Source organism: Homalodisca vitripennis, chromosome 4, assembly GCF_021130785.1.
Source record: "Homalodisca vitripennis isolate AUS2020 chromosome 4, UT_GWSS_2.1, whole genome shotgun sequence".
NCBI lineage: Eukaryota > Metazoa > Arthropoda > Insecta > Hemiptera > Cicadellidae > Homalodisca > Homalodisca vitripennis.
Genome location: NC_060210.1, coordinates 174,264,016 through 174,287,496, shown reverse-complemented (window position 1 = coordinate 174,287,496; position 23,481 = coordinate 174,264,016). Strand labels below are relative to the sequence as shown.

Sequence of the window (23,481 nt, the reverse complement as noted above, 5' to 3'; positions counted from 1 at the left end):
GTCTTCCATTACAATAAGAGAGCAGTTTATTTCTATGTACAGAATAGAATATTAAATAAAATAAAATACATATATGGTAATATCAATTGCAAAAAGTTTTATACATAGTTACAGTTGTTTAATACGTAATAATTAATAAGTCTGTGGAGTAAGTTTAAAAAATTGTACTCAAATTTTTTACCAACGAATTATTGTTGTATTATTTGTTGTAAGTGTACCACACAATAAAGCTACTTCTATACTATTTATTTTAATTTGGTTAAAAACCTTTTCATAAACTTCGTTATTTATTAAACAACCTTTTGTTATGCAATAACTCATAGTATTTGTTATAAATATTGTAAACAAGTAAAATTCAATCTTTCAACATTTTAAATGTTATGGCTCTATTAATAGTTATAGATAGAATTACACCTATGATTTTTGTGAAATGTGTTGTACATTAATTTGTAAATATATGTTCAGACTATGCTGAATATATGTATTTATATATTTGTATTATTATATGAAAATCTAATGATGTCTGTCTGTATGTTTATTTGTGTGTGTGTGTGTGTGTGTGTGTGTGTGTGTGTGTGTGTGTGTGTGTGTGTGTGTGTGTGTGTGTGTGTGTGTGTGTGTGTGTGTTTTACCCAATCACGTAAAAAGTACTGGACCATTTATACTGAAATTTCACATGGACATTCTTAGGGTGCCTGGTTAACATATAGACCTATTCTTACTTCAAAAACCCCTCTGGGCTACATCCCACTGGTCTCAAAAATTGTGAAAAATCTCATCTTGTGGTCTAAAGTTGCGTTACAGCAAACATATCAAATATCAAGAAGATTTTGATGGGGTGTGAACTGGAAGATTGATGTTAGTTATGACACTGGCTGCATAAGCTTACGGACTCCTTTACTCCTTTATATTAAATATACCTTTAGAACTACACCAACACCAAAGTAATCAATCAGTTTATAAGTACCTATTGAATATGCAAAAATGTAAACCATATCTACTTTAAAATAAGAAATATTACTCAAAAACAGATAACCATTTTGGTAGTGAAAATGTATTGAAGGCAAAACATGAATTATTATGTAGAGAACATTTTCAGTTCTTCATCAGAGAGGCACTGCAGTTGCAGCTTGGTCAGTTTATGATCAATCACTGTTGCTGGCCGTAACTCTATCTTATCCTTCCCCAGGACCTCAGGCAGCTGTGCGTCTTGTTCACAGAGAAACTGCAGTTGTTCTTGTACACCTTTCAGCTGTATCTCTTTCCTAGAGCCATTGCACTGCTCCTCCAAGATACGTCTTTCAACAAGTGCTTCTGAAGAAAGATTAATATATGGTGTTAGCTAAAGTTTTTTAGCTATATTTTTAAGTTCCAGAGTACAGAAAATTATAATTATAACTTTGTCCTACAAATATATTTCCAGTTGTGCATTTAATTAGACCTATTAGTAATAGGCTATATTTCTGTATTTTTAAGAGATAACATTGACAACTACAAGTAGTAGACAAATGTATGGCAGTTATGTTTTATATGTGAGGGGGTTCTTTCAACACCATTAAAGTTTTAATTGATTGTACTAAGGTTTCTAGTTTAAGGAAATCCCCACTTCAAAGAATAGTTCAAATGCTTGAACAAAAATTAAATTCAATTAAAAAAATCTTCAAGTTTTAATTTTTTATTTGCTTATTTTTATAGTTAAAAACGTAATAAAAGGAGTGGACTCAGTAACCACCTGCTATTGAAAACTGTAATATTTATTTTGTTGTAGTGAAGATTGAGATATATTTTTGTTATTACTTATCTAAAACAAGCTATGAGTACGCTACTTCACAGGCCCCATCAGAAGCTTCGCTGAGGTTGCAGGCAAAGTTTCAAGTCTATAGCTCATTTCACTTTTGAGATGACTTGTAGACAGATAGATAATATTCATACAAGAAAATTTACATGCCCCCCCTCCCCCCCCTGGCAGACAAAGAGAAATTGTGCTATCCTACAGAGTGATAAGCTTTTAATGACATTCAGCTAAATTTCATGACTGGAAATGCATCATCACCAAAGTCATTCTTGTCTATGCAAAACTAAAGATTGTTGTGAACAATTTAAAGTCTACAGATCAAATCTTTCTTGAGATATCTTACTATATCACATGTTAAAATGTCATTTGAATGTACTCAGTTTGTTTACAAATTTATTTATTCTGTAATATTCTCGTTGCCATCTAGGACACCCATATGACGGATGTAGATGTAAAAGTATTGGCTAACATTCAGCCAAATCCTATGGATTGACACACACTATTATTGAACTTGATTTTATCTACATAGAATGAGACTGCAAATTTTAAAGTCTATATGTGAGTTTTTTCTCGAGATATCGTGTGGACAGACAGACATACAGAAATGAAATTTTTCCAGTTCCTCGAATGATAGATTTCGCTAATGCCCAAGCAATAAAAGACAAAGAACTCACTTGGAAATTTGGATGCTGAGTGAGGTTGAGATTGTTTAGTATTTGATCTGGAGTTTTGAAAATCGTGTAGTTTTGTTTGAGACTGCAACCTTTTACCAGACATTTTAATGTCCTCACTCATGCTGTGTGACTGCACATTTCTGAAAAAAATGGTATATTGTAGTTCAATTACAAATTCTAATAGATTTATGGTGATTCTTTGCTTCTATTTAACTATCATAAAACTTAAAATGTTTAGATAAAAATATTATTTTATTTTAATTAAAATGATTATTACAGCAACCATGTGACTCCAAGGAGTTATTTAAATTGTTAGAGTGTTTCACTACTTAGTTATTACAATGTTATGGGCACATCATTGCTGAACCAGGTGATATTGCAATTAACATCATTAACTTCAATTAAATCCATTTAAGAAGACAAGAATTTCAATAGATTAAGTTGTATGTATTGTATAGAATATTATAATAATGTCAATCTACGAAACTGAGGAATATTCCTTGTAGATAGACCGAGTGCCGTGTGAAGTGTTTCTGTTTTGTTTCTATTCACAGATGGTAACTGTTGCTGTAAAATCTTTCAAACAATGTATTTCAGGTAATATTTTTTTGTCTCAAGAGTAACATATCTAAACCTATCAGTGGCATATTCATAATTTAAGTTTGGATAGTCCAACCCCACCACATTGTTTTTTAAGGAAGGAGATGATATAGATTTCATGTTGTTTACTATTACAGGTACAGAATGTTACTAATAATAATGTGGGCTAACATTTTGAATATTATTAAGAAAATGTGATTAAACAAAAATCTTTCTTTACCATTGATATCCTCTAGATGATGCGTTACTACGTTATGTCCCTATAAAGTACACAATGTTATGATGAGATTACACAATCTAACATGCATATTCACTTTCCCTAAAGTTTACTGGCAGTGACGAAGTGGTTGGCAAGACCAAATTTAAATTAAGGTTAAATTTTATATAGGTATATATAAATAAATACCTATTTTTGTTTATTGAAAAAATTATATATATATATATATATATATATATTTATTATTTATAAACTTGAGGATAATTATTAAGGCTCTGAGGGTAATTTTCAATGACATTATGTAGAAATTGTCCTACACAATATAAATGTATACAAAATCTACCTAAAAACTAAATACCATTACAATTCACTATATATATACATACATACATACATACATACATACATATATATATATATATATATATATATATATATATATATATATATATATATATATATATATGATCATGTTATAATAGGGGGAAAGGAGGTTCTGATTGAATAATGTTATTAAACTACAAATCTGTATCCAGATGTGTAGAACAGGGTATAAAATGTACAATTAGATTCAATGTGCAAGTTATTAGTAAATATTTGGTCATAACTATGAAACTGTATCAATTGCAAATAACATCATGATTTAGTTGTGGAAGCAACAACAGCAGTTTTATTGGTAGTAAACAAAAGATAATTAATTATGTTGTGAAAGACTAGATGTATTTAAGAAAGTATAATCGATCAAATGATTAACAATATACTCCTATCATGAAACATTTGCTGCTATAGGAAAACAGTCAATTAAAACAATATGTATTGCTATGATATGGAGATATTTTCTGGGTGCAAAGAAAATGGTGGTGTGAGCACCTTCTACTAGTTTAGAGATTTTTTATCATCATATAGTTAGATAACTATGCTTATCTCAAAACAAAATTTGATGTTTATTTGTTGTAAATTAAATCGTCTGATTTGCCACAGAAGATTTTGAACTACCCCTGCTACCTGAGCATTCATTTTTTAGAGCAGGCAGTTTTACCATAAGATAGTTAATATTTCAAAGAATATATGATTTTGTAGGAAACTAATGTAATGTGGACTCTGGAAATATAAAATGTGTCGAATACAGTAGGCCTATTAAAATTTACTTCATCACGTTGAAGTATGATGTTCATGTTTCGAATGGAGTATATTTTATACATTCACATAAACTAAATAGACTTTTTTCGAAAAACCTATAACAAGAATAAAGCTTTTTAAGTCCATACATAAATATTACTTTATGGATTTCCACAGAGAGGAGGGATATAAAATTGGAATTTTAAAATAAAGTTCTCCTTAAAAATTTAAAGAGATTTTGCAGAGACCTCTCAGTCCTACACAGAAATAAATACGCTTAGACAAACTTATAAATTAAGTAGGCTTAGAATTTACCAATTATTATGTTCTTTTTAGATTAAATATTAAATACAGTATGCATATTTGTCTTTTCCAACGCATTAAACAATGGTCTGTTCCTCCCACTGGATGACTTTATTAGGCTATCTTCGTCTACGAGTATACCGCCGTGCCGTCGCGTCTGGCTGTTTTTTCTGATTGTAACTCTCCTCCGTGTATATTTACGGATTTTTATGGAATAAAGAAAATAGCCTAATTAAATATAGCAACAGATAATTACCTCGTAGATTCAACCAAATTCTGCGTAAATTAATATAACAGTTTGGGTTTTAAAATCGGTACTGTCGCGGGAAAGGATATTACCTCTTGAAGTCACTAACTGATTTTGAAAGTCATTCGGACCATTTTTTGAACTCATTCATTGTCTACATTTTGGAAGATAGTGTTAAATAAATAATACAACTATCTGCACATTTTATTACAATTACAAATTTCTGTTAATACGGGAATTTATACTTACAAAATGTTATGAAATGATAAAATCTTGCTTGTACAACCAATTATGTATTGTTACTTAATTATCAGTACCATAGAAACTGAAACTACAAAGTTATAATAGTATCTTGCAATATAATTAACTATTGGACAAAGTTTAATAAATCTCCGAAAAAATGTTTTGGATCAGTAATTTTGTCTGCAATAATTTTAAATTTGGATCCTGAATTTACTCGTGGCTAATTATATAATATATAAAGCGTATATATGTCAGACTGAAAGACTATATTATATTATTCTTATTGGCTCAGTCGTACCTACTAATCTCGACTCACTACTATCAAAGTCGTTAAGGTACGCTTTTAAATCATAAATTTATTATTATCACGGCTGATGTATTGTCAGTGTAGTAAAACTTGTGATATGGTTATATACCCCCTCCCCCCCATACTTGATATCGTCAAACTCCAACTTCAAGCCGGCCAAGGCCAGGTGAAAGTGTAGTTGACAGAGTCAGAGTCAGAGTGGAGTGGCAGTAGCTCTAGTGGCAGTGACACTAGCAGCCGAGTGGCACTGAGCCAAGACGGACCAGGTACACGGTCAGCTGTATCAGCAGCACTGACTGTCTGTGAATGTCTACAACGGGCTGGGACTTATAATTCTTCTGGTTTCTGGTAATGATCAGACAATATTTAAATTACCTATATTATTAAAAATATATAGCACAAATCCACGTAATAATCTCACATTTTCTTAGAAAATAGTCAATTGGTGGAAAAATATTACTAAATCTAAAATATTCACATTCTAGCATTAAATATTTGTTTAGACAAACCCTATTATTGTGTTCAGGATAAAAACCCAAGTAAATGGGAGTGAACGTTTAGAATTAACTCATTATTCCTTAGTCCAGTGTTATGTAATCAAACCTGTTTGTTGTATTCATAGCTCTGCGTGGGGCACTGTACTGTTTATGTTTATTCGTTGGGTGGTGGGGTGCTGGCGTATAACATCATAAATCCGCAATATTAAATTTAACGTTAGGAAAAATATTGCTGACTTGCCCAGCAGTTGAACATTATATTCTTATAACCTTCTCTCCATGTTTTTTATGATACAACATGTAATAAAAATAGTGGAGGAAAAAATCTAATTTTATTTCAAAGAAAATAGTTTTAGAACTTTGTGAGGCAAAAAAGTGTTTGTAATTGTCTAATTCTTATAAATTGGGTGTACATTTTTCTGTAATATCCTACTACATTTTTCTTGTTTTAGATCTCGTTATTAAACCCATGATTTTGTTTAAATATGGGGTCTGAATATTAATATCTTTATTCAGATTGTATTATTTGGAGTCCATTAGCGGTTTATAAAATGGAAAAACTGTGTCTTTGTAAAAATCTCATTGAAATGTCATAAGGGACTGAAATTTTAATTGTAAAAAAATTATACAGATTGGTTGATTTTAATGAAATTTACTATTTAAAAAATATTTTAAGAAGGATTTTAAATTTATTTTTTTTGTTTTTATAAACAAAATAAGCAATGGCTATTAAAAATGTGATGAATTTTTTAAACAATCAATGTTTTAAACTATTATTAAATTGTAACCATTTATTGTACATTAAGTTGTTAAAAACTGTATAAACCACTTCTGAAGAAATATCTGTTAAAAAAGATTTAATTTTGAGTTAATGTACAGATGGAATGGATGAGGATCCAGTTCAACAAAATTTCAACAGAAACCTTTAGGAACTTTAGAAATATGGAACAATATCATACAATGTGTAGCATGTAAATCAGAAAATTGTAACATATTTAAATGATGACAAGATTATATATATATATATATATATATATATATATATATATATATATATATATATATATATATATATTTGCCAACGTTATGCATTAAAACTGAAGCATTTAGGACATGGTGTTTCAGTTGTTTTAATACATAATAATAGCAAAAGACTTAATCCTGTTCAAATTAAACTTTAAATTATTCATATCAACAACAAAATCTTTAGGCAAATGATTATTTTATTCATCAGTAATCTCAAATGAACTGCAATTTGTAAAATGTAAATTTTGTCTCCTTGAATTCGTAATGTCACCTCAGATATACTAATTACAAACTTGTTGAATATTTATAGACATTCTGTGGCATGTTTTGACATGCCACAAGTCTAACTAAGAAGAATTACTTAGGAATATTAAATATAGGTACCTTAAAAAGTATGGGTTTTTGTAAGCATAATTTATGTAAAAATTAATGGTTTTGTAGTAATTATAAGAAGTGTATCTTCAAATTCATTTTTAACAATATGTACATTATGTATAATTATATAATGTTTAATAATAATTCTTAACAAATTATATAAACATACCATTTTTAAAGTGAAGTATTCTTTTTTGCTCAGTGAATACAATACAATGAAAATTGTGAAGTTATGAGAACTAGCATAATTTAATCTTTTGAAATCTTGATGAAAATAAAGATAGCTTTAATAATATTATTTATACACTTTCACAGAAATTAATAAATAATACTACTTAATTTAAGGTTTTTATTTTCAAATGTTAATTACAATGATGTGTTTAACTAAAAGCATCTACTGTAAAGAAATCACATATCACTTCATTTTACTTTTCCCATTATACTTAGTATAGAAGCAAGTATTTCAATCATACAAAATTACATTTGGTTATTCAATGGAAATATCTGTTTCAAAATGACTCAGGTCCAAGCTGTGGATTTGAAAAATATCCTTATACGTGTGGCAATATACCAATTTTGACCAAATTTAGGATGTGAGTGTGGTTGGTAAATTTGTAAATATAACATTTTCGATTTCTCAGTTTTCAGAAAAATAAGATCTCACTATTTCCAAAATATGTTCCAAAAATCAAAAAAGTTAAAAAAAAACTTTGATAAAAGTTAGTTTTGATAAAATGTTTACTGTTTATTGCTCATTATTTCCTGAGAAAATCTTTTTAAACTATCAGGATATAAACTAAACCTAAGAAGGGTTACTACAAAGTTTGTCGGCAGTCCACTCTTCAGAAGATAACAATGATTATACAAATTGATTCAATCTTTAATTATATTTACTTCCTCCTATGAGTGGCTTGTCTAATACGTCATGTAGATCTAAGATTACATGCTCAGTCAAATAATTTAACCACTATGCAGATTGTAGTGTGATTTAATGTATTTTTATCCCTCTTGCCTTTTTATTTATTTGAGTACTTTCAAAACAGTAGACTATTATCATGATAAAAATGAGCAAATAAGCGATTCTAGCAAATCTTGGTTTAATCAAATCAAAAAGAATAGACTTTACTAGAGTATATTTCTTAATGTAAAAATCAACAAATATCAATTTACTAAATCAATATTTTTATAAAAGAATATTTGCTTGCAATACCCTTTTACATTGCAGCAGTTTAGTAAATGAATAGGTTAATATTTGTCATTTATATAACTTTGGCTGGAGTATTATATAAGTATTATTATTTATTTTTAGTTTTAGAGCTATACTGATTAGTATAGTATACCTGATTATAAGTACAATATTTAGGGCAAAAGTCATTGTTTTAATGTATGACATTTTATGGATAGAATGTATTTGATTTAAATCTTGCTTTTACTGGCATTACTACTACGAGACATAATTTAATCTGCAGAAAATTTAATGTATTAAAACGTATTGTTAGTTCTAAATTTTAAAATTCTACAACAGATTTCTCATTAAAAAATCATAAGCTTTTGTATACATTAATCAAACATTTTGATTTTTTAATCTAACAACTTTTATAAACTAAAATTTAACTTCAAAAACTGTATTAAAATTCCCAAATTACTTTGTTTTTACTATTACCTCTGTTCAGTATTGAAATGATTATCTAGAACTTTGGAAATGTTATATTTACAATTTGGTTAGTATTAAAATGCTATTTGGTATATCTCACTTAAATTTTGAAAAAGTAAGATTATATTTTTGGATAAAACCTGGTATTTCTCCTCAACAAAATAAATGTGAAAGTAGTAAATAATAATGTAAAACACTAAATATGAAAATTCTATAATAATTACTCAGAAGTTGTATTTTTTCATCAAAACATTAGGTTTAAAGTTGTTCGGTTTTAAATTACTATTTTTTTATTCCATCTCAAAATTAAGATTTGATATTATAATGTTAAAGTGATATAACTTGAACCTGAATTCAAGTAAACTATACATATTTTACATAATAGTCTGATAAATAATAGGATTATTGTATTTTAAAATAGAGTGTGATGAGGGAGTTCAGAAAAGCCTTTATATGGATGTGATTATAACAAAACATATTTCTATCCACAGAGGACAGAGATATATTAAGAATTCATATATACATAAAAATATTATATTAGTCCGATAAGGTTTATTTGAATACTGAATGACACATAATAATTATCATTCATTGATAAACATTATTACCTAACAATATTCCACCTTTTGTAGTTAGGTAATGCACCTACATTATTGTGTTAAAACTAATAAAAAGTATTTTTAACTGTTATTCTATTGCTGAAGATTTGTCTTCTTTGTTTGTTTACAGCACATGGTTTATGAGAATTGAGAATTAACAGTATTTTACTGATCACGTTCTAACAAGCTGACAAGAAAGTTAATGACATAGTTACGGTAGTTGACTTTTAGTTTGACCATAAATTCTCATATTGAGAGTGACAGTACCACACTCAGGTGTACTGTGTTTATATGGATACTCTGGGCGTTACGGGTTAAAACTGAAATCCAACTGTTCACGCTGCCACAAGCATTATTAATGGGATTTAACAAAATACTTGTCTGTTACAATAAGAAACATGGTGTTACACATATAAATTCATATATACATAAAAATATTATATTAGTCCGATAAGGTTTATTTGAATATTGAATGACACATAATAATTACCATTCATTGATAAACATTATTACCTAACAATATTCCACCTTTTGTAGTTAGGTAATGCACCTACATTATTGTGTTAAAACTAATAAAAAGTATTTTTAACTGTTATTCTATTGCTGAAGATTTGTCTTCTTTGTTTGTTTACAGCACATGGTTTATGAGAATTGAGAATTAACAGTATTTTACTGATCACGTTCTAACAAGCTGACAAGAAAGTGGATGACATAGTTATGGTAGTTTAAGATTTTTAGTTTGACCATAAATTCCCATATTGAGAGTGAGAGTACCACATTCAGGTGTAAATACTGTGTTTATATGGATACTCTGGGCGTTACGGGTTAAAACTGAAATCCAACTGTTCACGCTGCCACAAGCATTATTAATGGGATTTAACAAAATACTTGTCTGTTACAATAAGAAACATGGTTTTACACATAACAAAGAACATAAACAGCAAAAAATATCCAGAACAATAGACTAGTAATGTAAACTATTGCAAACATTAAAAAAAAGTTATCCAGTTAATGCAGCGACTTGGGCAAACTTGTATCAATGTTATATTATATTTACTATTAATATTTTTCCTAAAATTTTCAAAGGTCTTCTTGCTCTAAAGCCAAAAACTAAGATATGCAAGGTATTAAAATGTTATATTGTTAGTCCCTTAAGTTAAAATCAGTTTAAAAGTGACTAAAAAAATTGCATTTCAAGGCTTCAAATTTTATAAACATACCCCAAGGAAACAACATCAATTAATGTTTATATCTTTTAAACTAGTTAATTTAGAGATTAAACATAGTTTTTTAAAGCTCCACATTCTCAAAATATCTGGAGAAATAATGTAAGAATAAATCCCCCCCTTAGCGTATTAAAATACGCCCTTACTGTCTGCTTCAGTACCACCCACCCCACGTCTTTCGACATATCCATATAGCCTTATCTTTGTATATATAGCCTACTTCCTCGTCACTTGTTTTGATCAATGCCTACAAATCAACTATGACAATTTTTTTATTTATCTTAATGTCTAGACTCACGCCTGGTTTTTATTTTCAGTTAAGGTGGTGGGGTCAGTGTAGATTTTTCATTTTCAGTCTCGATGATAGGTAGGGTAGGTTGGAACTTATTTCACTACACCAACTATCAAAATTGAAAGTTGATTTTTCCCCTACACTTTCATTTTTTTTACTTATAAATACATTAGATTTAAAGAAACAAATAGGTTTTTTTTTCCTTTTCCTTCCAGCTCCTTCCGTCTATTTCTAAACTCCGCTACGTTTGTCAGACATTGCTTTATTATTTTAATTTTTTAGAAAATCGGATCAATAATTATCTGTTAAGTAGCATAGTAGCACAGTTAAAATTCATCTTTAAAATCATCCCTTACCATGCAGCGCCCCCCTCCCCCTCACTGCAATGCGGGGGTTGTACTTTACGCCACTGGATTGTACTCAAACTCTACTGGGAGTTATACAATTCCACTCCCTGGTTGTATTTGTCTTTACATTCTGATTTACCAAATCTTGGTTATATCTATTCATTCTGATATGAAGTTAGTACTTGTTTCATGATATTAGATCGTTACTGAAAATAAAGAGAATAAAATATTGCAATTACTGTTGAAAAATCAATAGATTTAGTTATCAAGTAATGGACTTACACGATTTTTAATTACATGCAATTAATTTATCTTAATAGATTACTTGAATGAATGGTTCTCTTTTGTATGAATGGCTGCACTGACTTGCTGTGTTTTGTACAACCAATTAATTTATCAACAGACACAGTAATAGCTGTGATCAATGCTTTCAGAACTCTTCTTAATTGCCATTATGTTATGTGTGGGTCAAATAGTTGAATCTTCAGTGAACTCATTATATGTAATAAATTGTACCATCACAAATGGATTCTTTATGATCAATTAAAGATAATTTAATGATGATTCTTTCTAATAGCTTTCTTTTATTGGTGCTTCAATATTGAAGGTTCTTATGGAAAATATAAAGCAAATGCATAAATGAACAATGTACAAGCATTGATTGATTGGTTTGTTATATATTCAATTGAACTGATTTTGGTTTTATAATCTAAAACAAAATATAGTAAAATTTAATTTCCAACTTAATATATTGTGAAATTAGATCAATAACATATTTAAAATGAGAATTCCCAATATTAATGCCTATCAGCAATCTTTAGACTGTTTAATCATGTGTTATTATATTGTGTGTAACTTTCTGATTACTCTTTATGTTATAATGTTGTAAGATGTTTTAAAATGAGAATTCCAAAATTATTTTTTAGGTTGTTCTACGATAGGTTATTTATTGAAGTAGAAATATTTCACAAGTGTAAATAATTATTTTCTTGAACATTTTTAATTTTATTTTAAATATTGTCTATGAATTCAATGAAGAGATACAGGTAGTAATACAACCACTATGCCAAGTTCATCTGAAATTTCGGAAAAAATTACATTATATGGAAGTATTGAGTCCCACAAGCTTGTGATATATCACCTATTTGTTTTTGTCCATACGAAATTTACAAATTATTAAATAAATAGTTAATTTTAAGAATTAAAACTATTATTAATGCTAAAGTTAGTTTTAAATAACCAGTCATCAGACATTTTTTGACACAATAACTAGTCTTAAGAGTAATATTTAAAACTCTTCACTTTCACATTTATTTTTGATCTAGGGAATTAAGTTAGCATAATTTGTTTGATCAAGACCTTGATTACGCAATGATCCCAAACAAACAGAGCTTGATTAAGAAGGCAGGCTATGTACTGTGTAGCTGGATGTACCCCTAATCTTGATAAAGCTATAGCTCTACTTCTTGTATATAAGTACAAAAAACTAATAATTCATTCTGTTTTTTTTCCAGATTTAGACACAAAAGAAGAATGTTTTGCATTTGCTTATGAAGAGACTGAAATTCAGCCTTTTCTTAACTCGTTACACTGTCTATTGAAAACTCATAGTTCTGATTGAAGAAGAAAGTACAGTAGTATTGAAGTTATACACGAAAATGGTATTTTTTGTTTTAAATGGATCAAAGATGTCCATAAAGCAAAATTTTGATAAAATCGAAGAGATGGAATATATGTGTTCACATTTTGTAGCTTGTTGTCGAAGTTAAAAGATACCAATATGAAGTCATTCCTTGTTTTGCTAGTGAGTTTTGTTGTAAGCCTAGTGACTGGACTGAAGTGCAAACCCACTCTTGAGTTAAGTATCAAGTGGAATGTTGACTGCAGTGCTTTGAACTTGTCTTCAGCACCTCTCCCAGAGTTGTTTCACCCAGTAGTGGTCCTCAATCTGAGTCATAACTTGTTTACTCATTTGGAAAATTCTCATTTTTCCAATTGGACAGAAATTATTATTTTGGACCTCTCTTTCAATAATATTCAAAACATTGATGAACATTCATTTTCTGGGCTTACTAATTTAAATGAATTGAATCTGAAACACAATAAAATTGAAGTTCTGTCAACAAATATAACAAATCATTTGCCTAAACTTAAGATTTTGAATCTTTCTTCTAACAAATTAAAAATAATTAAAGATGGAGTTTTTCAGTCTGTTCCTCAACTACTAAATTTATTTTTAGAAAATAACATAGATTTGGGGAAAACTGAAGAAAATTATATTAATTTGAATAAATCTTTAAAACAAGGACTTTATACTTTGAATATATCAAACATTTCTTTAGCAGAGCTTCCTAAAAGTTTTTTCAACTGTACTAATTACTTGATTTCACTCAGTATAGCCCATAATCCTCTGAAGAATATTGAAGAACTGCCATCAAGTTTAAGGTATTTGAACATTTCAGGAACTTTGATTGAATCACTACCCTCAGGAATATTTTTTAAGTCTGATACATTACAAAAACTGTCACTTGAGCAGATGCCCCTGCTTAGACAAATTAAAGCAAATGCTTTTCTTGGACTGTACCGTCTTGAAGAGCTGAATATAAAAGACTGCCCTAAACTGAATTTTATTTCCGAGAATGCATTTGGAAGTTCTATTCCTAAACTTCAGAGAGTTACCCTAGCTAATACTGCTCTCACCACTCTACCAAAGACTTTTGAACCCTTGTTCAACAAAGTGAACCATCTCGACTTGCAGGGAAATCCTTGGATTTGTGATGGCCAGATCTCATGGATTAGCCATATAAACATCTCTTCAAATCTCTTAGACAACTTAAGGTAATACTAGAAAAAAATATTAATTGTAAATTTTGTATTAATCAATTAATTTTGTATAAGATAGACAATAACTTCATAGGTGGTCTATCGCCTTAACCCTCATCAGTGACATACACATATGTTATGGCTGGCATACAGTGCTATCACTTATGAGTGACATTGCTGAGAGGTAGTAGCAATTCTTGGCTACCAAATAGTTACGAGATGTATACCACAAATAATTAATCCAAATCCAACAAAGGTATGTTACAAATTAAATGAAAACTTCAGCTTATTTACTTTACAAAACACTAGAAATTATGCACCTTTATATTACAATTGTATATTAAACAAGTAAACTACTAAATTTTAGCACAAAATGATCAGAAAAACTCTAAAGTGCATGGGGCTTATGTTTTTATACTATATAAATCCCACTAGCTGTATACATCCACAATGGATATTTTGGGTCTCCATCAAACTCATCTCTAACCAAACCATTTCTGGAGAAAAAATAATGTTCACCTTGTATAGAACACAATAATATATTGATGGCAAATGTGTAAAATCATGATACACTTTTAAATTATCCATTGACAGTAATAAATTTAAAAGGATGTCTTTTAATAAAATTACTGATTACAAAGAAGAAACATAACCATTAATTTACTGTGAAGTCATTATCCAAAGATAATAATTGTCTTTATCAGCAGGTAAGTGGTATAACTAGGGTGTTCACAGCAAACTCGACTCTATCCCATATTGGAGAGTATCCATGTGAATAAGTTTACACAACTTGGATGGCAGATCTTTAATAGTTCCTCTTCAAACCCTAAGTTCCAGGATTACAGCTATGCCCAGACCTCATGAAATAAACAACTAGCTCAGAAATGCAAAGCTCCCTTTGCATGCTGGAAGTTTATTTGTCTTATTTTTTTTGTCATCCATTTGTGGAGGTGACGTGTACCTTTATTCCTTTCCCAAGGTGACTGAACCTTGTCAGATATTTGCTCTTCTGCATCGTGGAAGAACCTTTCAGCTTTCTGCTCTTTTAAGAGTTAGATGAACAAGTACTTTCTTCTCAGCGCAATCTTGATGCATGCATATGTTTTGTTACAGCTTCCCATTTTATGCAGTGAGCCAATTGTTCCCCAATCATGAAAAAATTACAAAATAGCCTTGTCTTCTTTGTACTCCACAGTATTCACATATGCAAATATCATCCTCTGCTTCAGAGACCAACTGCAATCATTGCTTCCTGCAGATGTTACATGTTATTTTATTAGGCTTATTGTGAGAAATGTTACCCTGAAAAATTAGTTTATTTGACTCTAGTTGGTTTCCAAGGGAGAAATATGCTGTTCCTATCTGTTTTCTCACCATCAACATTTTTCCTTCCAGGTTCACACTGGCCTTCCTTTCTTTTAGTATTTTTCCTCTTTGATGTTGACCTATCAGATCCTAGTCTTTTTACCTACAAAGTTGTTTGACAAGTATTTTACTGAGTTGCAGGGTCTTATCCAATGAATGCACTTAATCCAACAGCCAGCTGTTTATAACTTCTCTTATGGGCTTCTTCAAGATCTCAATTCTTTGTTATCAATTCCAGTCATTTACATTTTTCTTCCATCTCCTGACTCATATTTGAGTTTTGAGAATGGGATGGGTTTAGGAGAAATCTTGTCTGTCCTCTGCTCTGGTTTAGAGTATTGATGTACCACTGACTATTTAAATTGTTTTGTCAGAGATTTGTGTCACTAGTACTTATATCAATATACGGTATCTTCTTCTATGAGACTTTCATTTGTGAGTACTCTCCTGGCAGCATTTATTGTTGTTTCCTAATACTGTTCTTTAAACAAAATATATGTGATTTAATCATAAAAAAATGTTATTCAGACATTGAACTTTTATTATTAAGGAGTCTTAAAACAATCCCTGATTTGTCCAACCCACAAAGAGTTAACAAGTTACGTGACACTAGAGTTTTGAGAACTGGTATTTGCACTCTTTTTCAGATATCAAGATAATCTAAGACAATTAAGAAAATAATTAATGTGAATTTGGTTAAGCATTCACTTGAATGAACCAAATCAACCTTCTTCCTGAAAGACAACATGGTTTCCTTGCTGGAAAATCAACCATTACAGCTCTGATTGACTTGGTTGAGCACTTAATTGACAGCATTGACTCAGGAAATACAATCATTAGTATTTTCTTTTTAGACCTAAGTAAGGTATTTGATTGTCTGGACCACAAATTGCTCTTGTCCAAGTTGAGCACACTAGGTGTAAAGGACACTGCCCTAAAATGGTTTTGCAGTATTTTAAGTGATCAAAAACAAATAGTAATAACTAAACAATCCTTAAATGGTCAAACGAAAACTGTAACATCAGCTCCATTACCTATTAAAAGAGGAGTGCCCCAAGGCTCTGTAATGGGTCCAGTACTACTTGTTTTATTTATATCAGATCTACTTCATCACATTAATCACTACAGTTATCCTGTTATTATGCTGATGATACAGTTCTTTTATCCAGCAACAGATAAATAGAGCAACTCGAAATCAACACATTTATTTCAGTCAGCTTGGCCCAAAAATATTGTGAAAATAATTACCTAGTGTTCAATGAAGGTAAAACAAAACAACTCACTCTTGGAAGACACATGTATGCTGTTTGTGGAGTTCTTGGACTTGAACAAGTGCATTCAACTAAACATGTGGAAATCACCTTTGATGACCTGGAATAACCATGTTGATGGTTAAGCTATCAACTCAACTCTGTTATTTTTGCTCTAAAAAGAGTGAAATTCATTAGTAGGCCTACTCCTGTGTGTGTGTGAGGCAACTGTGGTGACTTATCATGCACTTTTTGAGTCACATATTAAGTATGGTATTATAGTCCTATGGGGAAACAGTTCTTGTGAAAATCTGCAAAGAATCATGGTTCTACAGAAGAAAGCTTCAAGAATCATAACTAACTTACTGCCATATAACAGCTATAGAAAAACTTACAAGAATCTCAATATATTGACTGTTATATCCCTGTATATATATATATATATATATATATATATATATATATATATATATATATACAGGGTGTCAATTAAGTCTGGAACCTCTTTTTTAATTTTTAAACCACAATATAAAAAAAATACCAAAGTTCACACGTGCTTACTGGTGATAGTAACGCACATATCTGCCTAATTACCGACCAGATAATCCCTTTGGGGGACGGTCCACAAGGAGTCAGACAAAATTCTTAAATAGCAGCATAGCATTTTGAACACTTACTTTGATCACAGGTACTTAAAAATTGGTATTTACTTGTAATACTTAATAATTTACATTGTTCAATAGTTTTGAAATTCAAATAGCTATAACTACTAAATGAATCCACCTTTTTAAGTCCGGTTTGCGGCATTGTACTCTGCTAAGTAAGATCTTTAATTTGATATCAAACTTGACCTATGCTGCTATTTAAGAATTTTGTCTGACTCCTTGTGGACCGTCCCCTAAAGGGATTATCCGGTTGGTAATTGAGCAGATGTGTGCGTTACTATAACCAGTAAGCACGTGTGAACTTTGGTATTTCTTTCTATTATGGTTCAAAAATTAAAAAAGAGGTTCCAGACTTAATTGACACCCTGTACATATATATACCGGTACTTCATGTCATTTCACTTGGCAACAATTTTGACTTATCAAAAAACAAAGATTTTCAATGAACACAACATGCAGAAGACTTCATTATTCCATCCCACAGAACTGCCTTGTATGCGGGGGCAAAGCTTTGCAATCTACTTCCTGTGGAACTGAAGACAATGCTGTGAAAATTGTTTATGGAGAAACAATTTACACAAACAAATTCTTGGCTCACTGCTCAGCTTGCAATGACTATCAAACATTGTGTGTGCTTATGTCTTTTTGGAAAATAATTGTTCTAATGTTTATTGACACAAATTATGTACTATATGTTCAAGAATAAAGCCTTCCGAGTCTGATTCTAACAAAAATATGACAATGAACATGCCTAAATCACATTTAACAACAGAAAATGTATATTACATAAAAATCAAATGATGGAAATTGTTCAAAGCCCTGTTATTGTTTCAAACCATACATAATCAATATACTATATGATTTAAAATATTTTAAATTATTAACTGTATTTTATTTTTTATTTATTTATTTTTTTGTTAACTAGAATGTAAGTCCCCTTTCTGTGGAAGGACCCAACTGATGACCCTCTGATTGTCAACATACTAACCACTGAGCCACCGCAATAAACAATTTTACATTTTACGTTTAAATTTGTAGCCAGACTGTAGTTTTAATTCATTTCCTAGTTACACACTATTTTTTGTATTATTTTACAGTGAATTAACTTTCTATCGTAATGGTGTTTATGTCAGGTTAGTTCTATTTCATAGTTTGCATGTCCTCTACACTACTGTAAATAACATGGATATTGCAGGTGTGAAGACCCTCCCACAGCTCGGGGTATAACTGTAGTCCACTACTTCCAGCCTAGGAGTCTCCACCCACATTCCTCTCTCCTGCGAGCAGCTGTTGTCCTAGCATTAGTGGCAGTCCTTGTAGGTGGTGTTGTTGGCATAATCCGACGTTCGGCCAAACAGAAGACTAAAGCTTATTGTCACTTAGAGAATATAGGACTGCAAGACACAAGTAACAAAATACCACCATTATCTGAAATATGAAATAGGAAAATGAGTGTTCACATATTATTACAAAACAAGGGATTTTAGTACTATATCTACAACAGTCATAATTAAATAAATTATTTTACTTCCTATGATGTGTTCTTTGTTGTATAATATATCCTCTAGAGTATGTGTGATTATGTAAGTTCATAACTTATTAATATCAGTGATTAAGTAGACTAGCATTGACTATACACTCTTACCTCAATTTGGAATGTTTTAACTTGTTCATCAATACCTAGTGCCTTTTGTTCTACATTTAATCATCAGAAATTCAGTTACCATTTAAAGAAATTATAGATAAATTAAACTTAGCATCATAAGTTGTAGACATATTTTATACAAACACTTTTCTTTTAAATAGCATTCAAATTTTTTTGTTGTACACAGTGTATAAAAAAGTTGTATAAAAAGTATATAAAATAATTGTTTTAAAATGTGATCTTGCAAGAATTAAGATGGTTCAATATATATTGGGTTGAGTAAATTAAAAAAATAAAATGTTATAGTCACAGTCATTCGAGATATCCTAACTGAAGACAGAAAACAAACAAAACATTTTTTAGATTACTTCAGGAGGAATTGTAAACTTTGAAGTAGTCATTTTGGCCCATCTTATAATCAGGCCTAATGGAAAAAGTTGAAGAAAAGGATGTAAAATTTTTACAGTAGGTATGTGAAATATGACCAGAGGGATTGACATATTTTTGTTTTGAAAAACACTAGTTAATTTTTCCTCCATATATAAAATGCTACAGAAAAATATAAATTTTCTATTTTATTACAAAAATGCCAATCCTTCTTATCTTATAATCAGGCTCAAAATAAAACTGTTGAAGATGAGGGTAAATTGTTGAAAGAGATGTATATCAAAGATACATCTTGGTGAGGAATTATATATGTTTTATTTTGAAATCATTCATTTCTTGAAGAATAACTTTATTAACAAATATGACATTTTCTAAAATTGTGTTTTTAAAAATATAATTTTCTCGAGTCAGTCATGTTTACTCCCTGAAGATATAATCTTTTATTGTGTTAGTTACACAACTAATACAATCACAGATTTAATTCATATACATATTTATACACATTCTGATTTATAGACTTGAAATTTTGTACAAACTTAATTTCACTACAAAGAACATAGACTTTGATGATGGTAGAAGTCATTCCATGGGATCTGGCTGAATGTTAATGAACTTGTTTACATTGGTGTTATGGGTAACCATGATAGCACCTAGAAAATCATAGAACAACAAATTTTTAACAGACTGAACTCATTTAAGACATTTTAACATGTGATATTTGGCAGATTGGTCAAAGCTTACGAACGCTTTCTATACATTTCATCAGATCTTTCACTACTCCGTTGTAGCCTAAAGTTTATTGGTTAAGCATTAATAAAGTCAACTACTCAAAAGAATAAAAAAATTCCTTTCTATTTGTCTGTCTGTCCACGATACCTTGAAAACAAACTAACTTGAAATTTCATGTATCTTCCACCATAAAAACTAGCATCATCAAAACCGTAATTTGAAAAGTATAATTCAATGTAACTGAAATAGTGTAAAATATTACAATTAGTGTAGTAAGTAAGTAGAGCATTGTATTGGGAAGGGAGTCAGCGAATCTTTGCTGATTGACGTAGTTTGTACAACTTTTTCCATCGATGATCACATCGTAACCTCTTTACACCATGCTATAGCTGAATGAAACAGCAATCGGCTTATGTCAGCCGCACAACAAATTCGACGTGACGCTACACAACAGTAAAAAATGAATGAACGAATTAAAAACGTCACCACATTCAGTGGAGGACCGCTCCATAATGTGTAATACATTATGACGCGACACGTCTGTGATGTTGAATGGTGACAAAAAGAGAAAAGTCAAAAGTTTTTTGGTCTCTGGTTATTGTTGTTATTATTGTAATACAGATGTGTAAACGGTATACTAGTCGCAGTAGTTATTTGAACACAACATAAATCAAGCTAGCGGACGCGGAGTTGGCTTACACTATAATTGTAATTTAGAGCCACATATTTCTTTATTTTGTTAAAACACGCTTCCCTTTCAAGCACTTTTACGAATATTATTTAAATGTGCTACGACTATTATACTCGTATAAGAATAGTAAATACACACCGTCCTTTCTATGAAATAGAAGTGAACTTTTTAGTAACTGTTAGAACTTTGCCAATTTCCCCAAAATGGGATTTTGGAGGAGCAGCTCACAATTTTAAAATAGAAAGACTCATTAAGTGATTTGAAGTGCTTTTGGTCTTGATAAAAGAAGAAGAACATTGGAAACTAGAGCTTTCTATCTTAAACCATTACATAATGGCAGATCATTGAAATTTTTTGAGACACATTAATTGAGACAAAACATGAACATCCACATTCAGAAGGTAAATAACTTCAATAAACAACCACTTTCCTTACAAACTCAAATCTGTTTTAGAATATTATTGCCTGTTGCACAGCAGCCTCCCTTATCTTATAAGTTTTGAGGAAGTCCAGTATCATGTTCAGTTTCTGGTAAGAATTAACAAAGTTAAGATGTGTTTTTGTGATATTTTACGTTGAGATGGAGTGTTTAAGTGAACAAGAGCGTATTATGATCCTAATGATATGAGTAATGGAGACCGGGTGAGTTTGTATGGTGAAGTAAGGAGTTTATTTAATGACACAATGCAGTCGAAACCCTGTATCTAAATTAGAAGCTGAAAAAACAATCCAGCTCAATGAGTTTTCATATTTAAAAATTATGAGTATATATATTAAGGGTCAGGGGGAATGTCAATTTTTCACGTTTTTCAGGAATTGAGATTTACTGTCTAACTCTAATGCTACGCCTACAGATACGTTCATATTTTCTTAGTTTTTTAATATGATTTGCTCTAATGTTTGCTACTACTATTTTAAATATAACTCCCTAGTCATAAAAATATCTTTTATATTTATATAAAATAAAAATAGTATGTTAACTCTTGTTTTTAGGAGGAGAAAAGGAGGAATGTCAAATAAATTATTCAAACTAATAGAATAGTTTATTGTAAAAAAAATAAAATAACTTTAAAAAATAGTCTCAAGTAGCAAAAAGGAACCTTATATTATTGTTACAGCTACAGTTTTTCTTCTTTTTTTTCCTTTTTCCCCTGGTTCCATTTTCGGTAGGCGACCAAATAACTCGACTTTTTACTCTTGATTCCCGTTTCCTTACATAAAACATGTTAGCTTTCTTTGAATGCACTTTGTTATCTGTGTTCAATTTCTTTAACTTTTTCTCCCACTCCCAACTTTTCAGGACTATCATCAGAGCAGTGTTTTAGCCCACTATGAATAGCACGTACTTCTGCTGAGTACAGGTCACATGAACCTAACATTACTTTCTTCATCATTATTTACTGATTGATTTTCTTCCATCAATATCACTAATAACTCACCCAAATGTCAAACAACTCCCAAACAGCACAATAACATAACCTTAATACAGCTGACTCACAATATTGAACAGTGGTACCAGCTGTTGCTATGCTGGATATTTTGACATTCCCCTTTTTTCCTCTTGCCCTGTATTTTCAAATGCCTGTATCTCATTGACTATCCCCATTATATCCTATTAAGCAGAATACTAAAAACCACCTTCCTTTCATCATTATGGCAGTATAGTACATTAAAAAACTTGAAAAATTGACATTCCCCCTTTTTCCCTCTGACCATTCATATATATATATATATATATATATATATATATTATATATATATATATATATATATATATATATATATATATATATATCTATATATATATATATATATATATATATATATATATATATATATATATATATATATATATATAAAATTATATTATATCTATATATTATATATATATATATATAGGTTAATTTTAATTTCATATTTTTATTATATTGTATATTTTATATTGATATAGTATATTGGAACATAACTAGCTGTTAGTATATGTTTTTAGTAATTAGACAGTGGTCACAGTTACATAAGTAATTGTGCAGTAATTTTACTACTTGTATTGTATCTAAAACATTTATTACACAATACGGTACAACACGTTGTTCAGTGGTATAGACCATTTACAACGTCAGGCTTAGGAACACTGCATTTTCAATATCTGTATAAACCACCAGTGAATATGATAAACACACTAGCACATACTCGTGGTTTCGCCCGCAATTTCTATGCAACATTCCATGTATTTGATTGAATAGTTCCCACGATTTCAGTAACATATTTTTAGGACTGTCGCACTTTATGGGTAATTTTAACTTTGGTAAGGACAATTTATTGCTACAGTTGATCATTGGCAGTACTGTACAATCAGCTGTGGCGGGCGAGTCTCCGTGTGTCAGCTGTTCAACGACAGCAGTAAG

The 23,481-nt window shown here is 30.2% G+C and overlaps 2 protein-coding genes across 4 annotated transcripts in view; one reads left to right on the top strand and one right to left on the bottom strand.

Moving 5' to 3' along the window:
• Positions 1 to 11,630, bottom strand: part of LOC124360681 (neuronal acetylcholine receptor subunit beta-3-like) — a 30,950-nt gene extending 19,320 nt beyond the window's left edge. The window contains exons 1-2 of one of the 3 annotated variants that reach the window (XM_046814505.1): positions 11,531 to 11,630; positions 2,470 to 2,609 (exon numbers count right to left, since the gene is read on the bottom strand). In XM_046814505.1, the coding sequence (XP_046670461.1) occupies positions 2,470 to 2,590 (121 nt within the window). In that variant the 5' untranslated portion in view covers positions 2,591 to 2,609; positions 11,531 to 11,630. Of the gene's footprint in view, positions 1 to 2,469; positions 2,610 to 4,964; positions 5,102 to 5,204; positions 5,250 to 11,530 lie in introns of those variants that run through there. The other 2 variants (XM_046814504.1, XM_046814503.1) reach the window with 2 other exon arrangements.
• LOC124360683 (leucine-rich repeat neuronal protein 1-like) lies at positions 5,674 to 19,158 on the top strand. The gene is made up of 3 exons (XM_046814508.1): positions 5,674 to 5,853; positions 13,036 to 14,359; positions 18,820 to 19,158. Exons 2-3 carry the CDS (start codon positions 13,302 to 13,304, stop codon positions 19,061 to 19,063), a joined length of 1,302 nt encoding a protein of 433 aa, XP_046670464.1. The 5' UTR covers positions 5,674 to 5,853; positions 13,036 to 13,301; the 3' UTR covers positions 19,064 to 19,158.
• The last annotated feature ends 4,323 nt before the right edge of the window (positions 19,159 to 23,481 follow it).

What these genes read in the sequence shown, in the direction of transcription:
- LOC124360683 (XM_046814508.1), top strand. Translation starts at nt 13,302, where the DNA reads ATGAAGTCATTCCTTGTTTTGCTAGTGAGTTTTGTTGTAAGCCTAGTG. An exon ending in AATCTCTTAGACAACTTAAG is followed by an intron (nt 14,360 to 18,819) that starts GTAATACTAGAA and finishes TGGATATTGCAG; the next exon opens with GTGTGAAGACCCTCCCACAG.